We start from the raw sequence: 23,664 nt of genomic DNA on the forward strand, positions 1-23,664 counted from the left end.
CAGTGAACTGTGAAAGATCAGGAGAGCAAGTAGGTGTAGACACCATGGAAACCATGCAGTCTAGGATGAAGTTGGCCCTTTTTGAGCTTGACCCTCAAGCATGGGTGTCTGGAACAGGGATTAATGCGCTACCCTTCAAATAGATAACATGTGTGCATTTATTGCTTCCCTAACAAATATAGAATTACTGCTCTTGAGCAATTGGCATGGCAGCTATTGAAGGCTGTGAGCGACATGAAAACACAAGCTATATTGTGTTTACCAATTTCTGTGGTTTCTTCTCATATGGGCTCCCTAGGGAAGCAAGTACCTGAGAGTAACTAGGGCAGACCAGTAAGGTTCAGCTGGAAATTCGTCAGACCTTAGAGAGCAGAGCGTGGTGAGTTTGCTATGCAGAAAGAAATACATGCAGTGATTTTAAATAGTTTCCAAATATTAAAAGAGAATTCTTGGGTGAGATATTTATTATAAGATGATAATAGGAAGAAGCTGCAAAAAACAGTTCAAACTTAGCTGGTGACAATAGGAGCAGACAGCTCACAGGAGACATGACCCTTCTTAGCACTCCAACTGCCCCATAGGCTCCAGTATCTGTTTGTCAAGGGGAGTGGAGGTCCTCACTTTTAGACTATACCTGCTGGTTTTCAGCATGCCATCTGTCTTAAAACAGCATGAACATAGAAACATTATGTCTATGAAATTGAAGCCAGCAGGTAAGTCACTGTTGCTACCCACACGTCGAATATTGCCTTTGACTTCAATGTAAGTTGACTACAACACATTATCACCTTCAGAATTAGCTATCACATGTTTCAGACCAAGTGGTAATCTTTTTTACTTTAAAAAACTGTTTCTAGGGGCTTGGAAATATGGCTTAGCTCTTAAGAGCACACATTGCCTTACTAGAGGACCCCAATTCAATTCCCAGAACACAAATGAAGAGAGAGGTCTGACATTTCTGGCCCATGTGGGCACCTACACTCGTATACACACAAACATACACATGCACATACACACATGCAGAAAAACACACACAGAGACACAATCAAATACGAACACATACACACACATGTAAACAAACACACAAATGCTTAAAAGTAATAACAAAATATTAAAACAAACACACACATTCCTAATAGATAGTGTGCCCATGCTTAGAGTGCTATTATATAAAGATAATATTTGTATAAAATCTATTGGTACCTGTTGCAGTAAATATTAAAAAGTAGAAACCTTCTTATCCCACTTGAGAGAAACATACATGTTTGCTCCCTCCTCCCACCTCCTCTTCCACTTTTCTAGACCTTTCCCAGCCTACCTCTCTACTGTCCAACCATGTATCACCTTAACATAAACCTACAGGTACAGCCTAATCAGACCCCAAAACAACTGCATGTGTAATTATTTGTCCATTTATCTGTCCCATTACTCATTCACTCATTTCTCTATGGATCCCGCAGCTCCATGGACCATGGATATCCTGCCAGCTTTAGGACAGATGCATTTACAATTGGTTGGCCAGCTTCTAAGGAATGTTGTCTTATCCCTGGCATTTACAAGGACTTTAATTTATAAATACTTTCCTCACATTACTTCACATCAGCCTTGAGATATGAGCTGGGAGCACAGCTGCTGCATTCCAACCATTTAACATTTAAGAAGACAAACCAAGAGGCCGGGACTCCCCTGCGGCCACCGGTCACCTTCTGCAGGCCTCAGCTTTACCCTGAACACATCCTTTATGTGATGCCAAGGTGCTGCAAACTAGGATGTGAAGGGAAATTCATCTGGCACCAGTTGTGTGCAGTGCATTTAACTCCCAGTTTCTCTGACTCCACAATCGGCCTATCGTTTTATGGCATATAGGATATTCTATCAAATGCTACAAAAATATAATTGACTTTCAAAAAGTAATTTCCATCATCTACACCTAGACCTCTAACCTGTTATAAAAAGCAAGTATTGGAAATGACCGGTTATAAATGGTAGTTTCAGGCCGTGAGGACCCCGTCACCCCTGCTATAGGGAGTGGGGCTGAGGAACTTCATTTCCTAAACCAACCTTTACAGATTATAAAGGGAATGAAAAAGGCTGGTGGTAGTCTCCTGGTTCTTGCTGGGCTCTGAGAAATCAGCTCTCTCTCTCTCTCTCTCTCTCTCTCTCTCTATCTATCTATCTATCTATCTATCTCTCTCACCTGCCCTCTTACCTTGTCCTTGCCACTCACGTTGTTTATAACACCCACCAACATCCTTCCACACAACTCAGACTAATCCACAAAATTTTCTGGGCTTGCATTTTCTCTGTGTATCCCAGACCAGCCTTATTATTGAAACTTCCTGCAAATTGCTCCTTCCTTCCTCCCTCTCCCTCTCTCGCTCGCCACCTTTCTTCTCCTCGCTGCTTTATCTCTTCTCTCATTACCATCTTGCTATCTTGCGGTACAAATTCTCAGGTTCTCAACTATTACTTTAAAAATCTCCTGTAATCAGAAATACAAATAAACGTAGGCCAGCCACAGTATTTGTGCAGCCCACAGGAGAGATGTTGTTTACAGATTAAGATAAACAACAAGGTGTCACCGTGGAGTTCAGGGTTGTCTGTGTGACAGCCAGAAAATGCATGAGCTCCACGGCTTCATGTTCAGTGTCAGCTCAACTTCATCAGTCAGATACAATTGCATTGCCAGTTGACAGACAGCTCCCAAGAGACACGACAGACCAAGATGAGATTGTCCGCATCCGCTGTTCAAACTAGAGTCAACCACAGTACCTGCTCCATTTTAAAACGTCTCCTATTCTCTTTACCATACGTGGAGAGATTGCAAGGATGATGACTTTCCATCTACAGAGGGAGAACAGGAGGGATGAGAGAGTCAATGGAGATGGAAGTATTGATTGTGTTGCACACTCAGCAATGCATCATGGTTTGCACCTTGTTCTGTTTACGCCTCCATCTGGTAGCCACATGAGCGGCGGGCATCCAGGTGGCCAGCTTTTATCACCTGGCCTGTCTTCTCTTGCAGTGCGGCACTATGGACCAGGGTCTGTATGTAAACCTGACAGAAAGAAACCTACAGGATGCTCAGAAGTTCATTCTGATGCACGAAGTGGTGCAGCCGGTGACCACGGTGCCCTCCTTCATGGAGGACAACAGCCGCTTCTCCCACGTGGCCGTCGACGTTGTGCAAGGCAAGGACACCCTCGTCCATATCATCTATCTGGCCACAGGTAGGGACTCTGCCTTCTTTTCCATGGTTTTCTGCTGTCTTCCCATTCAAGGTCTTAAATTCCCAACACTTACCTTCAAGAGTAGCCATGTGTCGGTATTGTCCAGACAAGTGGAACCCACAATGCAAGCTTGTCTTTGTTGACCTGTCCGCTCTCCTTGCGTATCTTGTACTCTTACACAGAGGGCAGTTATGATACATTGATTTAATTGGGAAGCTCTGAGTGCTGACTCTGAAGTCCTGTTCCCCAGTTGGTTCTTCATCCAACAATAAACATGTCCACCAATAGAAAAGGGGGAACCTCCACCTTGGCCACTTCCCTAATCCGGGCCTGGGGTAGCAGATAATTCCTGTGTGGGTGTGAGTGTGAGTCCTGCTGGGGACAGAATGCAGGGTGGCTAAGCCACATGCAACACTCATGCTATACTGCTAGTCAGAATTTTAAAATCGGGGACAATGCCTCATTTCTTAACTATTCTTGATTCTCATTGGTTCTTGGCATGACTATCGACATTTGACTAGTTTAAGACATTGAAATGTCTTGTTACAAGATACTGCTGGGAAAAAAATGTTTTCTGGAGATTTCCATGCTGATTTCTGACAAAGGCATAGCAGTGCTCATCTCAAGCTGCTCCTGACAAAGGTCTGTGGAAACATCTGAAGAATGAAGCGTGTGCACACAGTGTTTCATACGCAGGGCAGGCAATGGTACTTATCAAGCTGTAGATAGCAACTAGATTTCTTCAAGTAAATTCTAAAGTAAATGTGGAGCAGAAAGCAGGCTCTATCTCGCTTTATTACTCTGACAGTGCAGATGTATATCCCTGCTTCAGCTTTACCTTCCTAGCCCCAGACAGAATGATTTCACTGTGGAATGGCTTCCTCTCACCCTTTGAGCTCTGTGGTGTATACTTGGCACTTCCTTACAATGCATGATTACCTGTTTAGGTGGTTGTGAAGTGTGTTACTCCTTCATAGAATCTCTCAATTTATCTCGTTTATTTATCACTCCTGAGATTGCAATGATGTGTTGTCTTTCTACTCCCTGTTGAATTCATTTGGTACACTGGTTATCCGTGGTGAATAGACTGTTGCCTTCCTATGGGTCACATTCTTAAAGGGACATGCAGAAAACAAGCCAACCAATAAGTAAAATGCATCCACAACAAGGTGATAAAGAACAGGTGAGATGGGAGCCAGAAGAGGAATGTGGTGATCAGTGTGCTGGGCAGGGGAGGAGGCAGGGGTGGGGTGGGGTGGGGTAGGAGGCAGGTCCTGTTTCCTGGCTGGAGAGGTCTTTCAGTGCTGCGTACTCTAGAGGGAAACTGTGAATGCTGGGAGATGTAGGTTTGGTTAGCATAGAACAGTGCGACTGAGTGGTCAGTAATGTAAGGAAAGAGAGGGGGGCACTATTGGATGAGGACAAGAATGGGTGGAGGCCAGTCAGTGAAAAGACTGGAGAGAAGAAGGAGGATCCTAATGGCAAAGTCATGTGACATAACTGCTCAGAGCAACAGTTTTCAGAACGAACTCAAAAGAGGGGTGAATGATAAAGTATCTGGTTGTCATGGGAAGTCAAGAAGGGAATTCTTCTGCTTCCACTTCTCCTCCTCCAATTCTTCATCCTGTTGCTTGTCCTCCTCCTCCTTCTTGTTTATTTGTTTTAAGAGAATAAAAAAATTGCTTGCTAATAAGGGATTGTGTCTTTTTCTGGCATTGTTTGTCCTTTAAAGACAGAAGGTTGCCGAACACATGGGAGATTGTTAAAGTGGATTGGATCGTCCCAAAGGTATTCTTGGCCTTTTCACCATAAATGTTCGTGTTAGTACAAGACAGACAAATTCCTGTTTGGACTGGTAGAGACAGCTGAGGTCTGACCTGACTGTGGTAGGGGATGCCTAAGGGTGGAGGCAGGCCAGACCATGCCTGAGCTCAGAGTCTTCACTCTTGTTCTCGCCAGAAGTTAATGCATCCTCAAATGTCAGGAACGTTCATCTCCTAGTTCTGGACAGTAGGTTCAAAAGTAAAGTGTGAGCTGGAAGGTGTCTGGGCAAAGCTGTGCTCCTGGTTTAGAGATGGTTAGCTGTTCACACCATCCTCATAGATGGAGAGGAATTTCTGTGATGGGTCTCTTTGCTTAGATTTTTGAAAATGGTCTTGTGTATCCAGACCAGTCTGAAACCTACTGCATAGCCTAAACTGACCTCAAAGTCCTGACCCTGCTGCCTCAGCCTTAGGAGGCTCTGCTTCCTGATACACTTATGCTATTGTTGAGGCCGTCCACATACGAATTTGCATGACACAAAGAACTCCATACCCACAGGTGTATAACATTTGAGGATCTTTTTTAAAAATAACATAGCTGAAAACAGCCCAACACAATGAAATTACAGGACTGAGACAAAACCGCAACTAACATCAATTGGCTTTAAAATAGAAACTTCCACATGGAAGTCTGATTTGAATGATCTTGTGGATTGTCTAATCTCCTGTCCCCCATGTCATAAATGTACCTCATTTAATTGCATTTAGATGATCCACAGCAGGCCATCCTGTGACTTTGTTCTCACACTTCATACGATTAAAAGTATTGGATAAAGTGCTTTAATCAAGCTTGTGCACTTTTAAGACGGCCGCCGTGGTAGTACCATACAGTGCAGACTACAGTATAACTTTGACAGTCATTGGGAAACCTAGTGTGTTATTGTATTAACTTGCTGTGCTGTGGCATTACCTTATTGTATTATCTGGTCCCAAACCCTCAGTATCTCTGGGTTTTGTGGGTTAGTGTTAGCTTAAGCTTGGGAGCTACAAAGGGCCCAGGCTTATGGGCTCTGCCTCTGGTTTACTTTTTTGTACCAAATTAGTTCTACTGACTTAATGTTTTCCTTTTGTTTCAATCTGTTGCTCATTTAAACCCTGAGTCTTTGTATGTACCTAAGTACTAGTGTTGGTAGGTGAATGTTATGTATATATGTACATATATGAGTGCTTGTGTGTGTGTGTCTGTGTTTGTGTGTATGTGTGTAACTGTCTTTAGTGAGTCTCCATTGCTCACAAGTCAACTTGTTTTTCTCTCAGAAAGAATTTTTCTACTAAGTTTCCAGTCTGGAATGATGATGTCCTTCTCTAAACCTTATACACAGCTGAGGATCAAACACAGACCATTCTCCTGAAAGCTAGAGAGGCCTGCTAGACTCATTTGACCACTTTAGCTTTGGAACCTCTGTAAGCTACAAACATGTTGCATTAACTTCTAAGTGGGCTAGTTACTCTTACAGCATGCTTATGCATTTTCAAGGAAAGTTTCTTATATTAAAATTACAACTCACAGTAAAATTTAATTTTATACATATTATTTTTAATAGCCAAGTGCATTGTCTCTCTTATTTCTAAGGTAATAAAATATGTAAATGTATTTTGAGAAGCGATATTTTGAAAAACAAGCTGCAAGTTGCTTTGTACTGAAACCGCACATATAGTGCTGACTCTTGATACCTTGGCTTGCAAAGAACAGCGATTTTGTCTTTTCTGATTCGGGAGGCTGATGCTTACGTGGTTTCTTCTCTGTACCTTATCCATGTGTAGACAAAGACACTTGTTTCCTTGGACAAGAAAGCCCGAATCCTCCTTGTACAGTTTTCATTACCTGTGCAGTTTGACCATAACTTCTCAAGGGACAGAGAGCTTGCTGTTCCACTCACTACAGAGGAGGTGACAAGCTTGAAAGGAGACTGTGATTAGCTTTCAGATTACTCCTTTGGTGGAAGTGTATTTTCTCTCCACTCAAAGAAATGCAAATAGACCTCATGCTGGCAGGGACCATTTGAGAAGCTACAGATAGCCAGAGTTTCCTCCTGGTGCCCAGTTCTTCTCAGATGTCATTTCCCTGCTGCCTATCTCCTCCCCAAGCTCTCCGGGGTCTGTTTCTTCTGTCTCCATCTGTCCCCTGACTCCCCTTTACCTAGGCCTGACCCTGTCGATGGTTTGCCAGTCACTTCTTTGAAGGTTGTCTGAAGCAGAGCCTCTGTGCATTTTGAATGACAGCTCCTTTAGAACAATTAGGGCAGGAACTCTCAAAGTGAGTGAATCTTAAGTGCATGAGCTTCCTGGTTTGTCACAGAGACTACACCCAAGTCCATTTGAGCACTGTAGGGTGGGATTCCTCTGCCCCCTAGGCTACACCTCACCTGATACCCTGACACCCCTATCCTGGCTGAGTGAAAGCACTTCAGGGACCTTATTTGTCTCCTTCATCTCATGTGGTCCAGACTCTGTGATTTTCCCTTGGCCTATAATGTTCTCATTCCATGTTTCATCTTTGGACATATTGCCCTGTCTCACAGTTTCTCCTTTCCTTCTATGAGTGGCTGTTACAGTTTTAGTTTTATCTGGCTCAGTTCTGCTCTCTTCAAAATTATACTGAAATTTAATTATATCTAACTTTAACATAGGCTAAGTGTAGATTGTAGTAATAATTGTACAACTCAGAATATTGTGAAAATCAAAGCCAGCTTTCTGTCAGGCAAATTATGTGACAATAATGGGTTATTCACAGACATTTATATTAAAGCCCCTTCATTTTAAAAGATGAAGAAAAAAACAAACATTTTCAAATGTTGTGGGGTTTTGTTTTGTTGTTGTTTTGTTTTTTGTATTATGAATTTGCAAAGTTCCCACAGAAAAGTCAACAGGCGATAAATGACCCAAAAAGGAATGGCCCGCTCCCCACAAGTTTAAATGCTTTTAGTGGTTTGAACTAGGGACTTGAGCTGAGTTTACTAGCTTTATAATCTTGCTTTGTCCAGCTGTGGATTTTTATCTTAGAATAAAATATTTATTAAAACGTTTCAGGAAACAGAACTGGCTCAGAGCCTTTAACAGAGAGACCCTAAGCTCACCAGACTATAGAGAAATAGATGGCGCAGAGACATCCACTGAAGGACTGATTGAAAGTCCACTAACAATAAAGCTACTTTGCAAAATATGCAAGGGACAAAGAGACAGAGACAGAGGAGAGAGATGAGGTAGGGAGGAGGGAGAGAGAGATACATGAATGGAATAATAAAGCATATTGAAGTTTTTTTTTTTTTAATTCCTGGAGAGAAGGGAATTCTGGTCTAAGTTAAATGATTATATTCTAACCCTATAGCAACTGAAGTTAATGTGAAGGTAGCCAGAATGGGTGTGTGCAGTGAGAAATAGCACAGATTCTACACGGGCAGGGCCCACAGAAAGTGTCTATGAAACTGTAAGTTGTCATGTGCTATTTAACCTTCCCAAGAAGCAGCTCTGGGAATTGTCCCCATCTCCATTTCAGACCCAAGCATGTTTGTCTTTAAGTGTTCTCTAAGGGCCCTTGTGTGAGAGATGAAGGAGAACAGCCACAGAGAGAAACCTTGTACCCTTGAGAACAACAAGAAGGTGAACCATTTCCCAGGGGGATCATTATTATTTGTCCCTTACTGGTGTTTGTTATTTCCTTAGGAGCACACTAGAGGGGACACTGCCATGCCAGAGACTTACTTCATCAAGAATCCTTGCTGAATGCCTTAGAGTCTTTCCCATTCGATTTCTGGTGAATATTTTAAGTGCCTTATTTGGTGGTTGTATTAGTGACGGTTGCTGTGAGGAAACACTATGATCAAGGAAGTGCGTACTTCTATATATGTTTATTTGGGCCCAAGGTTCTGAAGGATTGGACCCCATGATGGTGGAGTAGATCCAGAGATGGCAGTCAAGGTGTCAGAGGCATGTCTAATGGCTCACCTCCTGACTCACAAGCACAAGGCATAGAGAGCAAACTAGAAATGGCATGAGTATTTACACCAGCAGTTTTAAGCCTGTGGGTTGTGACCTCTTTGGCAAACCTTTACCTCCAAAAATATTAACATTATGATTCATAACAGTAGCTAAATCACAGTTGTGAAATAGTAGTCAAATAATGTTATGGTTGGGGGTCACCACAACATGAGGAACTGTATTATAGAGTCACAGCATTAGGCAGGTTGAGAAGAACTGTTTAAACTCAAAGCCTGCCTCTAGTGACATCCTTCCTCTAGCAAGGCCACACCTTCTAAGTATCCCCAAAGAGTACCATCTACTGGGGACAAAGTGTTATGGTGCATAAAACTATGGGAGACATTCTCATTCAAACCAATATACAAGGTAATACTTTCCTGCCTGTCTACTTACCTACCCGCCTGCCTGCCACTTGCCATTTGCTTGTTTATAGTTAAGAAATTCACTTCTTTAGGATGAAAAGACGGCTATTTAGATAATTTCTCTGGGCTGGATATCATATCTATATAGGGAACCAATAAATAGCCCTCAAGGCATCATTAAAGAAAATCTCCTGAGGTAAAAGGATTGAGTTCTCATATACCAACACATACCACATCTCAGTAATAATGATTGCAAGTAAATTAACAGATTTTTACATTCTAAGGGTAAAAAATTATAGAGATATTTAGAGATAAAATGCCTACAAATGCTTTATTTAAAAAAAAAAATGTTCAGAGGAGTCTCCAAATATTCTGCAGCTGGCTAAGTCTATGAACCATCAAGAAATTTCTAAGGAAACTAAAATGTGATTCAGAAATATTATAATCACCATGAGAACAGAGAAAGCTGGAAGGAAAATAAAATTTCAGAGAATGGAATATAAGGATCTTCTTTAGGACATGAAGCTACACTAATTAGAGGCTAAATTCATCCAGAGATGGAGATTTGAGAGGAAAAGAATAAGAGAACTGAGTGCGAGATTTTAAGCAGAAAAGAACGTTTAAAAACACTCACACAAAAATAACATTTCTCAAGAGATTTATTATAAGCTAATCTTCCTTTCAAAAATAAATGTGCATTGAGAAATTATGGGCATAACACCTGTCATAACTACTTTTAAAACCAGAATGTTTCTACTCCTAGACACAAGAGAAAAAAATGGTATGGGAAAAAAAAAAAACATAATCAGCAAGTAAAATCATTGGTGGCTGAGAATCTGTTCCTCAGCTGGCAAAAAATTAAGGTGTTGCGTTTGACCATGATGGGAGCAAGACTATAACCTGGTATGAATACAGTGCATAGCCAAGGTTAGCTTACTGGACCATAAGTATGTCCTCAGCATCTTTCCACTCCCTTTCTTAATCCTCAGTGATTTTCTCTGCCTCAGCTGTGGCCCTGGTATAACTACACTTCTCCTGGTGATGGCTGCCAAGAGTCTCTGTTTCTTCTTGTCATGCCTGGGCCTGAATGAAACACCCTGTGATGGTTTAAATATGCTCGGCCCAGGGACTGGCACTATTAAGTGTGGCCCTGTTGGAGTAGATGTGTTGCTTGGGCTTAAGGCCCTCACCCTAGCTGCCTGGAAGCCACTATTCTGCTAGCAGCCTTCAGATGAAGATGTAGGACTCTCAGCTCTTCCTGTACCATGCTGGCCTGGATGCTGCCATGTTCCCACCTTGATGATAATGGACTGAACCTCTGAACCTATAAGCCAGCCCCAATTAAGTGTTGATTTTGACTTGCCTTGATCATGGTATATCCTCACAGCAGGAAAACCTTAACTAAGACACACCCCAACACTGAACATGGGACTTGTAAGATATGAATGTATTGATTGTAGGGTAGTCTTGATCTAGTCATGGCCTGGGCCATTGGTCTGAACCAAGGTTCCTAGTAGAATGATAAAATGGATGCTTCTTTGTGGGTCAACATAAAGGGTACCTTCGTGGTACCCAAACACAGCATTACTGCATTATTCTCTATTATCTCTCTGTCTGTCTCTATCTGTCTGTTTGTCTTTCTCACTCTAGACAGAATACAAAGAGACAGATATCCCCTTTCCTTTTATTCATACAACCCTGAGCTTGTATTAATATTGACACAGTATCTGTGGTTTCTTACAATAAGGGATCTAGAAATGGCTAGAAGCCATGGGGACCTGTAAAGTATCATGGTTTCTTATGTGCACATATCAATAATATATTATATTAATAATATATTAACTTATTATCATGTTAAGAAACTTGGATTTTTTTAATTCAAGTTTAATAACAACTGAAAATGTTTTAAAGAAAATAAGTAAAGGGAAATGTGTCATGAGTCCAGCAACTGCTTGTTATAAGTCCTGAGGAAGAATTGGAAAAAAAAAACAAGTATAGACTCACCATATTATAGGTGAAATGTGGGCTAGATTTAAGTAGTATCTATGCCTTCCAGTCTATTTTGCCATAATGCTAGATATTATATGAAATAAATAGACACTTCAGTTGTCACTGTAGTAAATTAGATAACAAAGTCTAGACTGTAAACATGGCTATTTCTCTCAGAAACAATCCAAGAGAAAGTGAGGTTGGCAGGCATGGCTAGCAGTTAGGCATAGTGAGGCAACTGTGGTATGCTCTTTTTTTAAAAAAATCATTGTTACTCTGTATGGTCATGGCTGGCCTGGAACTCACTGTATAGAGCAGGTTGGTCTCACTGAGATCTTACACTTCTATCTCTGGAATTCTGGGATTAAAGATATGCACCACCATGCCCAGCCAGGGTGTGAATTCTTGTAACAAGATTAATATCCACTCATCCACCCCTACCAAGGTAAAATGTGGTTGGGAAAGAACTATTGTGGGTAGGTGGAGCACTTAACAGCTAGGTAAGAGCAGCTATGGATTAAGTCCATGAAGATAAAGTAGTCAGTCAGGTAGGTCTCAGGGGTGTTTTGTTATTCAGAAATGGGTTCAAACCAGAATGATGTATGAATGTTCTTGATGTGGTCAACAGATAAGCTTTCATGAGTAACGAGAAAAATAGACCTTTTAGGTCAAAACTCTCTAGAGAAGGTTCATCCCTGAAGATACAGATGGGTATCCATCCTCAAGAGGTTCCTTTATAGTAAAAGCCAAGCAATAACGCATTAGTTAAATGTCAAGAGGGATGCAAAAGTGAAAGACAGAATGGGGATCTGAGGGCCTCAGTGGTTGGCAGTTATACAAGAGGGAGATGGAAAGAAAATATAGAGTGTATTAAGCTCTGGTGGTATTTGCAGGAACATGTTTCCTGTAGAATAGCCATGGTGAAGATAAACAGGGTAAACTGAGGAAGTGATAGGGTTCAGGACCTAATGGAATGATGCCTCAGAAGATATTCTTGGATATCACACCAGAATCATGAAGACAGAGGATGTGATGTTTACAGAATCAGTTCACATGAGGAACAACATCAGTTCAACTGTCCCTGACACAGGAAAGGACACTTCTGAAGGTATCCATCCAATGTTGGTCCAGCTGTCTCCTATGCTTGCTGAATCTTGGATCTCTCCCTGGAAGTTGGAGAGGAGGTTGTTTCTTTCCAAGGTTCTCTACAACCTGGGCAGAGAGCCCAAAGAAGGAGGACTTGCAGAGAGGTCAAGGCAGTCTACAGAATGCAGCAGCTTTGAGAAGAGGAAGGAGGCAAGATGGTACCTTTGTTCTGCATAAACAACAGGATAAGGAATATAAGGACCTTTTCAATGAGAAAGACCAACTACTAGAGAGAGAAGAGAAAGAAGAGGAGAAGGAAAAGAGGGAGAAGGAGAGGGAGAAGGAGAAGAAAAGAGGAGGAGGAGTTTCCAATGTGAACAACTTGAACTCATTATGCCTAGTGGTTTGGTTTAGGGGAAGGGTGGCTTTCACCATTTGTTGTAGAAAACAGAGCCCATGAATTTGATTCACAACAGTTTCCCTGAGAGGGGAGAATGTGGAAAAACCTGAGGCAGAGGCTCCAAGGAGCCAGAAATCCTCACAGGGAAGAGAAAGGAGTTGGCTCTGTGTAGATGGATCCCAGACTCACTGCCTCTTCACATTGCTTAGCTGTGATTACCACAGATGAAATATGGTGAGAGGCCTCCACCCACAGTCCTCTTCCTTTCCAAGTGCACTTTGAATAGGGAACATGACATTTTTATTGCTACTTGTTACGAATCATTATTAAAGTCAAGAAAGCAGTGTCTTCCAAAATGAACATGTAGATAAGTAGCAGACAAACAACATTATAAAAATTTCATCTGCAAAGGATGAATTTGCCAACAAGTTCAGCAAATGCTGAAGTCCCAGTCCTGAGGTGACATCTGTGTTTTGTTTCTGGTACTCACTGTGGAGTTTTTTTTTGTTTCCTTCTGAAGGAAGCCTATGGGAGAATACATAAGAACAGGCCCCTCTCTTCCCTTTACTGTGGTGGAACAGAAATCAATCTAATCTACTTAATATAGCCACACTTGGTGAGAACTCTCAGTATTTACAACAGTTGAGAACTACTTAGAGAGCTTGAACAAACTAGGTATGAAGAGCCTCAAGATTCTGTCCTTTTCAGTAGAAATTATATATCTATGCCTAATTCATATTATGTGTGGGGTTTTATGCAAGAGGTGCTTGTAAGTTGAAAGAGGTCACTGTCTAACATAAGTGCCTACTTTGAAATGCTAACAGACAACTGAAACTTAATTCAAAATCAAGTTTGTTGTGAACCTGAGGCATTTTTTCAGCACTAGTCCTGTCTCCTGTCTCATTGTACAGCGTGACTACAGCCTCGGTTTTGAAGGTACATCATGAAACCTTTGCACTGTGCACGATTCCCTTCATACCATGTGCACCCCAGAATGCTGCCCAAGACTCTGCCACATATGTGTGAGAATATTAGATGTGGCCTGCCTATGCATGTGAATTATACTGATATTCTAGAAGCCTAGTTGTCTACTAATGGAAAACAAATCCTTTTCATTGTTTTTCATCACTAGCCTTCTTCAACACATATCAGTATTTCTTTGGCTTGGAATATGGTAGAATATCTGAAAAATTGCTGTTTGACTTGCTGACGGGAGTTTCATAAGAAACCATTAAAATATAATTTTGTAAACAGCCCTAAACATACTTCTGCCATTTTGTATGCATATTTTTGTGAAGTAATGCTCTAGAAAATGAATAATTATAAAATCAAAATATTTCAGGAAATGAAAATGCAGCTAAAAAATTCAGGGGCAATTTAATACTTTATGTAAAAATAATCATATCTATTTCATTTTGTGCAACTTTTGCTTTCATAATTACTAACTGGTGAAAATCAAATATATAGTAAGGAACTGCATTTCAAAAATCATCATGATTTATTGTCAACAAATGCTTAATTTCAATGCATGTTTTAGATACCTTATAGACCAAGTAAAAACTCACCAGGAAAAGGGGGATTATGAATGGGAAAACAATGCAAGAAGCTCTGGGATTTTCTGTGATAAAATAGCATTGCTCAAGTAAAACTTAAAAAGGAGTACTTTGTTTGGGGTCAGAACTATCAGAAAGAAAAGAAACCTGTTCTGAAGGATCTAGAACTCGAAATGAGTGTGTGTGTGTGTGTGTGTGTGTGTGTGTGTGTGTGTGTGTGTGTGAGTATGGATGTGGTGTGTGTGTATGTGTGTGGTGTGTGTGTATGGGTGTGTGTATGGGTGTGTGTGTGTGTGTGTATGTATGTGCATGTATGTGTGTGATTATGTGTGCGTGAGTGTGTGTGTGTGAATGCGTGTATGTATGTGTGTGTATGGGTGTGTGTGTGTGATTATGTATGTGTGTATGTGTGGTGTGTGTGTATGTGTGGTGTGTGTGTATGTGTGTGTATATGTGTGTGTATATGTATGCTCATGTTCATGTGGATATCAATGACTGGATGTCTGTAGTTAGTAAAAGCCCACAAAAGCAGTTCCCAGCTAAGCCTCATAGAAACCAGTGTTTACATTGCAGAACTGAGTAGAGGTTTTTATCTGACTTTTCCTCATTTCTTTAGGGTCAATAATGAAAATCTGGCCATTATCTGAATATGCGAACATCCTCATGGAATTCTCACAGTGCAAAAAGTGATCTTCCACGTTAATTACTAGGGCGGGGGCTTCAGCTGGACCCCTTAGTGATATGATCATTTAATTAATTTTAAGGCTCTGACCTTGTGCTTATCAGAACACTGGTTAAAAGTGGAAAGAAATAGTTTCAGCTTCAGAGGGCTGGGCTTGCCCTTGGTAAATTGGGTCTTTTAAGGCCAGTCTTTACAACTACCTGCTGTTCCTTGAAATAAAGTATAATTTCCCCCTCTGGTTCAGAATCATGTTGCTTAAATATTGTCAGCATCTTACAGCATCTCTGGGTACTTTACCCTCCTGGTTTTGAGTTAGGAGCTGCCTAGGTTGGGCTTTATTAAATTCCTGACATGAGGACAAGGCATTGACAGCTTGCTTCAAGGACACTGTAATTTCTATAGCTGAGTCCCTCAGATTCTAGAACCTTCCTTGCACTGGCTCACCTTTTTCTTTTCTCAGCTCTGACTTCTTACCTAGTTTCAGTGACTTGGGATTTGATTCTACCCCTGTGTTCTATAGATCTTTGAGACATTCTCTATTGGAGTACTGAATGTTGTCCTGTGAACTAGGGCTTGTATCATGTCAAGAAACAAAGAAACATCCCTGTGACTTGTGGGCACTGGCCACCTTTCAGTCCCATCTCTACACCCTTGCATCATACTTTCTGACCCTGAAGATGTTCTTTGTGTCTAGATATGACTGATTTGGATCAAAGGTACTTCCACAGATACCCAAATTCCAAACTTCAGTTAACAAAACAGCAAATTTGGTTAAGACTTGTATGTAGGCTTATATTTTTTAAAACCTACTTTAATAAGTGTACTTAAATGCTTTAACCTCCCATGTAGTCCACCACCCACCAGATGTTGTAGAAAGGAAAGGTTAGTAGGGCAAAGAAGAATATGAACCTGTGTAGAAATAGTTATTTGGAGCATCCCAATCTGTGTTGTCAAGGTATCAGCAGTTCACACACATCAGCCCTGGTAGCTGAATCCAATTACAAGCACCATTCACGAATCAGCAAAGGCAGTTCAATCCACAAGAAGCCTCAAGGGTATACCAATTATCCCAAGTCAAAGCCAGCAGAAGCATCAAGAAGCTACCAGAATACCACCTAAGGTTCTTTAGTGCATTTCTTTTCTTCCCCTAAAAGTTACGACAAATGATCATAACCAAAGAAGGCAAGGTGACCCATGACAACCAGAGTCAGCAAAGCCCAATGAAGACCAGCAAGGAGTGGCAAGGGACACCATATAGCACAGCATCACTGACTGTATGTTCGATTGTATTTATACTCTTTCCAAGCATGACGTTCTCACAAACATGCACTCTAGCAATACATTACATGCCCTATTTCCAGGCAGCTTCCATATATGTTCTCAGCAAAACATCCTCCCATGTGTCTGCTTCAGACAAAACATCCTCTCATAAGACAGTTTCCAGCACCACATCACATGACACAACTGAGTCTCTGAAGACACCAGGAATCTCCACTTCACTTGTAACTTGCCCTCTATCCACTGCTGCTGGATTAGTTTCCACATACTGGAGATACTAACAAACCTACAGCCACAACAAGATTTGAAGAGCCGAATTGGAAATCACCACTGAAATCAATAGCTTGAGGGACCTTTGATTTATTAGCTGAATACTCCAGCTTTCCCCTCAGTAACGGAGTCATACACTAGAGCTATTCTACACATGTGAAACATTACACTCATGTGCCATGCCTGTCCACTAGGGAGCAGAAGGGTTCTCCTGACTCTCAGAACTTTGTTTCACCATCTCTGGCTCCTAGAAAGTGCACAAGGCTCCCCAAAAACTGTGGCAATTAATCCTTTGGTTTATGTTCACCATCCTGAACACATTCAGTAAGTGTTTCTTTCACTGCTGAACACAGTCTAAACTCTCATTGTTTGGGGTTTACTAAGAGATAGGTAGCTATCTGCTGTCTTTTTTTCTCTCCTACCTTTCCATGTCCTAGTTCTGTCCTCTTAGAAAGAAAACAATGAAATCCCAATCCATGCCCAGTATGGAGCCTTTTCTTGAGTCAAAACCCTTTATCCCCAAACTCTATCCATATCTGATGTTGAAAAAAGGAACATATGGAGACTCCATGCTAATGTTGTAGAAAGCTAGTAGTATCCTAGAAAAACAATTGGCAAAGTAATACATACATACATACACACACACACACACACACACACACACACACACACACACACACACACACATATATATATATTACTATGCAGCTATCCTTCACTAGACACATAAACCTGGATGGTATAGCCTGTTACACATGGGACCCCAAGGAAATGACACAGATTGTAAGGAGCTGTAGGCAATGGTAACACTAGGAAGTATTTATTTCTCTGAACCTCAAAACTACCAGACAAAGACTAGATAATAAAAATTGTTCAGCTCCATTATCAAGCCAGACACCACTGTGTAGTACATTTACTATACAGTCCACACCTCCCACATATGGAGCTAGGGAGTGAAAAGTAATTCTGCCAAGTGATACCTTTCCTGGGTCCAGGAAAGTCATGGGCCTGATGGTTCAAACAGCAGAAAAGCTCTGAAATTGAAAGGTGTTGTAGCAATGCCATGATCCAGATACCAGTAAATAAACTAATGAACGTTTAGTTCTTGTATAGGTGCAAACGCCTGGCTGTTTTGCACCACAAGTGAACTTGGGCAGTGTCAGGTGGTGAACCACTCTTGAGGGGCTAGCTTAAGCAGCTGAGCTGTCTATGGGTCCATTGTTGTAGAAGGACCCTGTCTTTTCCTGGGGAGGTGGCAATGGCCACTAGGCTATAAGTCTTGATGAGAATTTATATGTAAGCCGTGTGTATATGTTTGTGTGTGTGAATGTTTGTGTGTTGATTATCTGTGTGTTTGCACATGAGTGCAGACATGTGCATGTGCATACCATAGTTTACTCTTCCATATCTCTCCTCAGGTGTTATCTACTTTGTATTTGAGATGTCAACTAGCCTTGCTGATTAAACTAGGCTTGCTGGCCAGCAAGACCCAGAGATCCATGTTTCTCTACTTCCCTAGTACTGGGATTCTAAGAATATATCTTTCTTCTTGACTTTTTAAAGTTTGGGAATCTAACTCAGCTATGCATGCTTATATGATAAGCATTTTTACCAGGTGAGTTTTTTTCCAGCCCAAGGATTTTATACATACACACATATACATATACATATACATATACATATATATATATACATATACATATACATTGCATATATATAATGTAGAGGTAGATATTATATATATATATATATATATGTACATATATATTATTAGGTATCTGGGTGAGTGGTAGAGTACTTTCTGAATATCATGGTAAGACCCTAGGTTCCATCTGCTACACTTTAGAGAAAACAAATGTATGTAAGGTGCAGCACTTGATATTCTGGCGTGTATGTAAATTGTACACTGAGAATCACACCATCAGACTAACAGATATGCCCATTGCCTTGTTGTGGTAATGGCCTTTTCTTTGGGGGTTAAATGGTGAGGACAAATGACTTTTCTTGAGAAATGGCAAGTATCTTGTTGTCAACCATTGTGGCAAATCACCAACTAAGTGGCAGTGAAGCACTGGACCCTTAACTTGAGGGAGTTTGCAAGCTGAGTTGCTGAGAGATTGGCTACATGTCTCTGAAGACTGAAACAAATTCATGCTAAGTGTAATTTCTCTAATGTTAGCTAATGCACTTCATCACAAGGAGGGCATTTATATGAAATGAAGTGTTTTAAAAAGAAATGGACAACGTGGTGCAGAGAAATTTTTAGCCCACTTTTCAAGCATACACTGAGTTAACTTCATCCCTATGGGCTAGGAGAAAATGGGAACTATTGTAACCACTAATCACTATGTGACAAAATATCTGAAAGGAATAAGGGAAGAGAGGACAGATTCCTGTCTGCTTAAGAAATGGGGGCTAGAGTGTAATGGCTCCAGGAGAGCTTCTGGAAGCAGAGAGAAAGTTTGGTCTGGAACTGAAGCTTGGCTGCAACCTTTCAGTCCCACCTCTAGAGCCTCCTAGATCCCAGCTAGGTCCTATATCCAAGATATCACAGCCTCCCTAAACCATGCCACCATTTGGGGAACAACTGTTCAAGTGCATGAGCTTCTGGAAGACTCCAGTTTGGGAAGTCGCACTGCCTACTGCACAGTTTTTCAGTAGAGTGAAGAGAGAGGTCTGTCCATTTCATACCACCCGTAAGTCCATGTTCACACCTCGCCTACAGGCTTTGCATGTCTCTGTAGGGGGCTTAGCACATAAGATAATATTTTTGAACTGGAGGGAGTACGCTTGGCCATGTCACTATCCTCCTTATCATCATCAGTGTCGTGATTATGACTAATGTACAAAAGGTGCTTTGTAAGAAGCAAGAAATGAGCCAATTGCCTTATATAATGCATGGTTTGGGGCACAAGGATGTTCAAAAAAAATCACCTTTGTAAATGCTAATTCTCTGTGGTACTTCTTCCTTCTCTTGCCATCTGTGGTGATGTGGCCTGAAATCAATGCATCAGTGATCACATGAGTACCTTAGACTCCTTGCCAAGGTCTGCCTGGAGTTGCCATTAGTTATGTCTATACTTGCCATACTGCATCTCTGCTGAATCCCCATCTCTAAGGCTGCAAGTGGAATATCCACTTCAAGATCAACTGAGTATACATTCTGATATTATAAACCTTGGGAACCAGCCTTCTACACTAAGAGGTCAGCTTCTGCCACAACTTCCTTTTCAAACCACTAAACACATCTGCTCCTTGCCTTTCTGGTGTGTTTCAGGAAGAACATGTCATAAGCCGTAAGTAGAAATCAGTGGACAATGTCTCTACCTCATTTCTTCAAACAAAATGGTGGAATTTCAACTAGGTGATTCTTTGCTATTATTCCTGATTAACAATTATACACGTGTGAGACATTCAAAGCTGAGCTTACAGGATATTTTTAAAGGCAGAAATAAGAACCACAGCAGATTTCTTCATTTAGGAAAAAACCTCTCTTGGCACCTGATTGTGTGGTCAGTAGACAAGTATCAGGGATGAGAATGAGGCTTTTCACTTAATATCCGGAGAACCCGACACCATATAAAAATGCAGGTGTTTGTGTTCTGTAGTTTGATTTTACCATCTACCTGCACTGGTACACTGATGTAGGTCAGAAGCAGTTTGGGATACAGATGACAGGTACCAACTCCTAGAGATGCTTTCTGGAGGATAGGGCCAGGGAGGGCCTTCTTGGGATAAAATGAACAATAAACAATTCGTGCTGTTGGATAAGGGGTCTGGGTGTTAGGAAGTCAAGCTAAGGCAATCAGTCCCATGGAATTATGGGTGGGAAGGACATAGATGAAACTGCTAAAAGGTGGGATAGTCCCATTGAGTGTTCTATCCTAGCACCAAAATTCTTGATATATAGTGCCAAGACAGACTGGGTACAAAAAGGAGCCCCTTAGTTCTGTTTTGTGTTTCCTGAGGTCTTCTGCATTGTAGGACACAGTGTGAGGTGCAAGTTCTTTGAACATGTATGAAAAGTTCTAGGCCAACAGTAGAGACCTAAGCTTCTCTTCAAGGCCAAAGGAATGGATACAGCCATTCTTGAAGAGCGATCACAGACTAAGGATTCCAGACAGCTTGGTCCATCACATGTTATTTTACAACAGGCGTTAGGAAGCAACTCAAAAGAATGACAATATATTTTTCCTTGATTATTGAGGAAAGACATATCATTCTTTTAAATTAATGTTTCATAGGTGTAAATGTGCTTATCACAGATTTTCTTAACTATCTTAATTAACAATAGGAGCTGATACAGTGCAAATCCCACTACTGGGGATGAGGGAATAATTTAGACTTCGGTATTGCCTGGTTCATGTCAGACAAGGGCTGCCAACTGGGTGGTAGTTTTGTAATTCAGATACAATAAATCCAAGGAAAAGTAATTTCCTTTTAGAAACCCAAATTGCTTCCTCAACAGAATGGCTGGAACTAGATTTAAGCTGTGAGGTTAGTTGAAAACTTTAGAAAGGATGCCCGTGGGACTCCATTAATTGCACTCTTTTGTTTTTAATGTGATATGCTTTTTATTCACAGGAAACTGCAGTGGTAAATTTCCTGTAAGCACCAGCTTAGATTCAGCCTGCTCAAAGGCCGTTGAAGTTTTGTTTTGCAGGGCAGTCAAATTTGCTGTTAAAGAAATATCATTGCCCTCAGCTTGTGTATTGAGTACTAATGGAATTAGAAAGCTGCTGTACTAGGTCTTCAGCCACGGGCCAGGCAGTGGTGACGAAAGGCTAACGATGGCTGACTCTCAGTTATCATCATATTATTAATGGCCCCAATACTGTGAACTGGGTACCAGGATGAGAGACAGAGTTTACACAACTTGTAAATGTTAGAGCTGGTTGCCTGGTTGGTGTCTGATCCACCTACTGAACTATGTGCACTTTGCCAATTCCTGCTGTGTGTCAGGTACTGCTCTCCTAGCCAAGAAGGCTCTAATGAACCAGATAGCCTGTGTGCTGTTGACAAAATTTCTCAGCCGGTGATCACACTCTTTTTAGGAAAAAATAACTTATATCTGATAAGAGTTTTCATTAAAATCAGTTTTTTTTTGACATGTACTAGGCAGCAAGACCTACTTTTTTTTTTTTTTTTTGCCCTGAATTCCCCTTCGCTATATAGATGTAATGCTGACTCCAAGTACCAAGAACAATTTAATCCATTTGTTCAAATTTCAAGTGAAGAAAAAGAACTTTGGTAATGTATTAGTTGTCTGCCACATTGTGCTAGCAGCTAGCTAAATTGATGAACTTTATATATAATGATCTGTTGCTATAGCAACAGGCTGCCCAGTGAGTGGGAGAAGGTATTTCATCATTACCTCACTGGTAATGCTTGGCTGGTGGCAGATGCAAATACAGAGGCTTTCTATAGCTTTGCTGGAACTGGGTCGATGAGACAAACACAGAAAAATGCCTCCGGATTACAGCAGCTCAGAAGCAAACAGAGCCTAGTGTGCAGAGAGAAACAAAATCACTTAGCTTCCTGCTGAGTGGTCCTGGAAGCCACAGTGAATCTCTGACCATCACAGAGAGTCATTGTCCAAGGTGTGGCATGCCTTTCTGAGGTTCCACTTCTGTTCTGGGTTTGGTGATTGGAATCTTGATTAGGAAACATCCCCTTAAAAATATGGCAGACTCTAGACAGTGCACAAATGATAAATTAGCACCTTGTGATAAATGCCTCCATCCTTATTCGCTGTCTTGAAGAAATGTACCTGCTGCTGCTGGCAGGATTGTTGTTCTTTCCTTACGAAATAAAGGAGTGTCTCTGCATCTTAAATGGGTGACATGTCCATCTCCTAAAATGTTTACCACATTTCAGACAAAACATGTTCATCCTATGTTTTAGAAATGTATTTTACTGCGGTTCTTAAAAATGAGTTTTCTGAGTCATCTTTAATTGGCCAGGGATCATAGGTGCATTTGGATGAAGCCATGTTTCACATGAAGTCAAGTGGCTTCCCTCTAAGGCTTGCATTTCTATCTCATTGTATTTACACTGCAATGGGCTGAAAATTATCTGATCAAAAGCAAACATCAAGACAAATATAGTTTCCACACAGGGAGAATGAAGGTGGCATATTAGCTTGGCTTTTTTTCTCTCACTTTTCTCTCTCCGTCCTTTGTGTCTTAGCTCTCTTCCTGCAAAATATGTTTTGATGTTGTGAAATGCTTACAAAACCAAAATTCTAGAAACTCTGTCCTCAGGAGTTCACACAAGGGCTAGGCAATTAGTTGAGCCTTGTAATGGCGCTTGGTACACAAGATTGTGTTCAAATCCCTAGAAACCAAGTAAAAAGCTGGTGTTACATACACCTACCTGTTAACACCAGTCTGGTGATCAGAAACAGGAGGGGTGCTAGAGCTTTCGGGCTGCCAACCTACCTCAAGATTCAGGAAGGCGCCCAAACTCTCAACTCAAAAAAGTAAGGCACAGTGCTAAAGCAGATTACCTAAGATTCTCCTCAGCAAGTGTGTGTGCCCATGTAGTCACAGATCTACACACACGCACACACACACCATGCCACACATAAACACCTCCCAAAAGCCTCTGTGTATGTGTGACCTCATGTGTCTGTCTGTCTGTCTGTCTGTTTCTGTCTCCCTCCCTCCCACACACAGATGAAATGGCATAAACAGAGATGTTTTCCTCAGGTTCTTCACGGTTCACCTGTGATTTACTACTGATTCTTTTCTCTCAAAGCCCAGAAGAGACATTAACACAAAGGTTTGAAAACTAGCATCTTCTATGTTAATTTTTATGTTTTAATCCAAACACATTATGTGTCAAAGTTATAGTAATGTGTATATATACTTAAGTATGTGATAATATGAAAATAATTTTAAAATAAGCCTCTTCTAAGTATGAGCCCTGTGATTGTACAAAGTTAAATCATTTTAATCTACCATTTCATTTACTGTTGTACTGCGGTTATCCTGTGCATGGTGGGCTTTTAC

The 23,664-nt window shown here is 41.1% G+C and overlaps 1 protein-coding gene across 1 annotated transcript in view; it reads left to right on the top strand.

Moving 5' to 3' along the window:
- The window catches only part of SEMA5A (semaphorin 5A), a 402,276-nt gene that overhangs the window by 293,434 nt on the left and 85,178 nt on the right, over positions 1-23,664 (top strand). Inside the window, exon 11 of the mRNA XM_080933845.1 lies at positions 3,026-3,230. Within this exon, the coding sequence (XP_080789971.1) occupies positions 3,026-3,230 (205 nt within the window). The remainder of the gene's footprint in view (positions 1-3,025; positions 3,231-23,664) is intronic.

The sequence above is a fragment of the Micromys minutus genome, assembly GCF_963924665.1.
Source record: "Micromys minutus genome assembly, chromosome: 20".
Classification (NCBI taxonomy): Eukaryota; Metazoa; Chordata; class Mammalia; order Rodentia; family Muridae; genus Micromys; species Micromys minutus.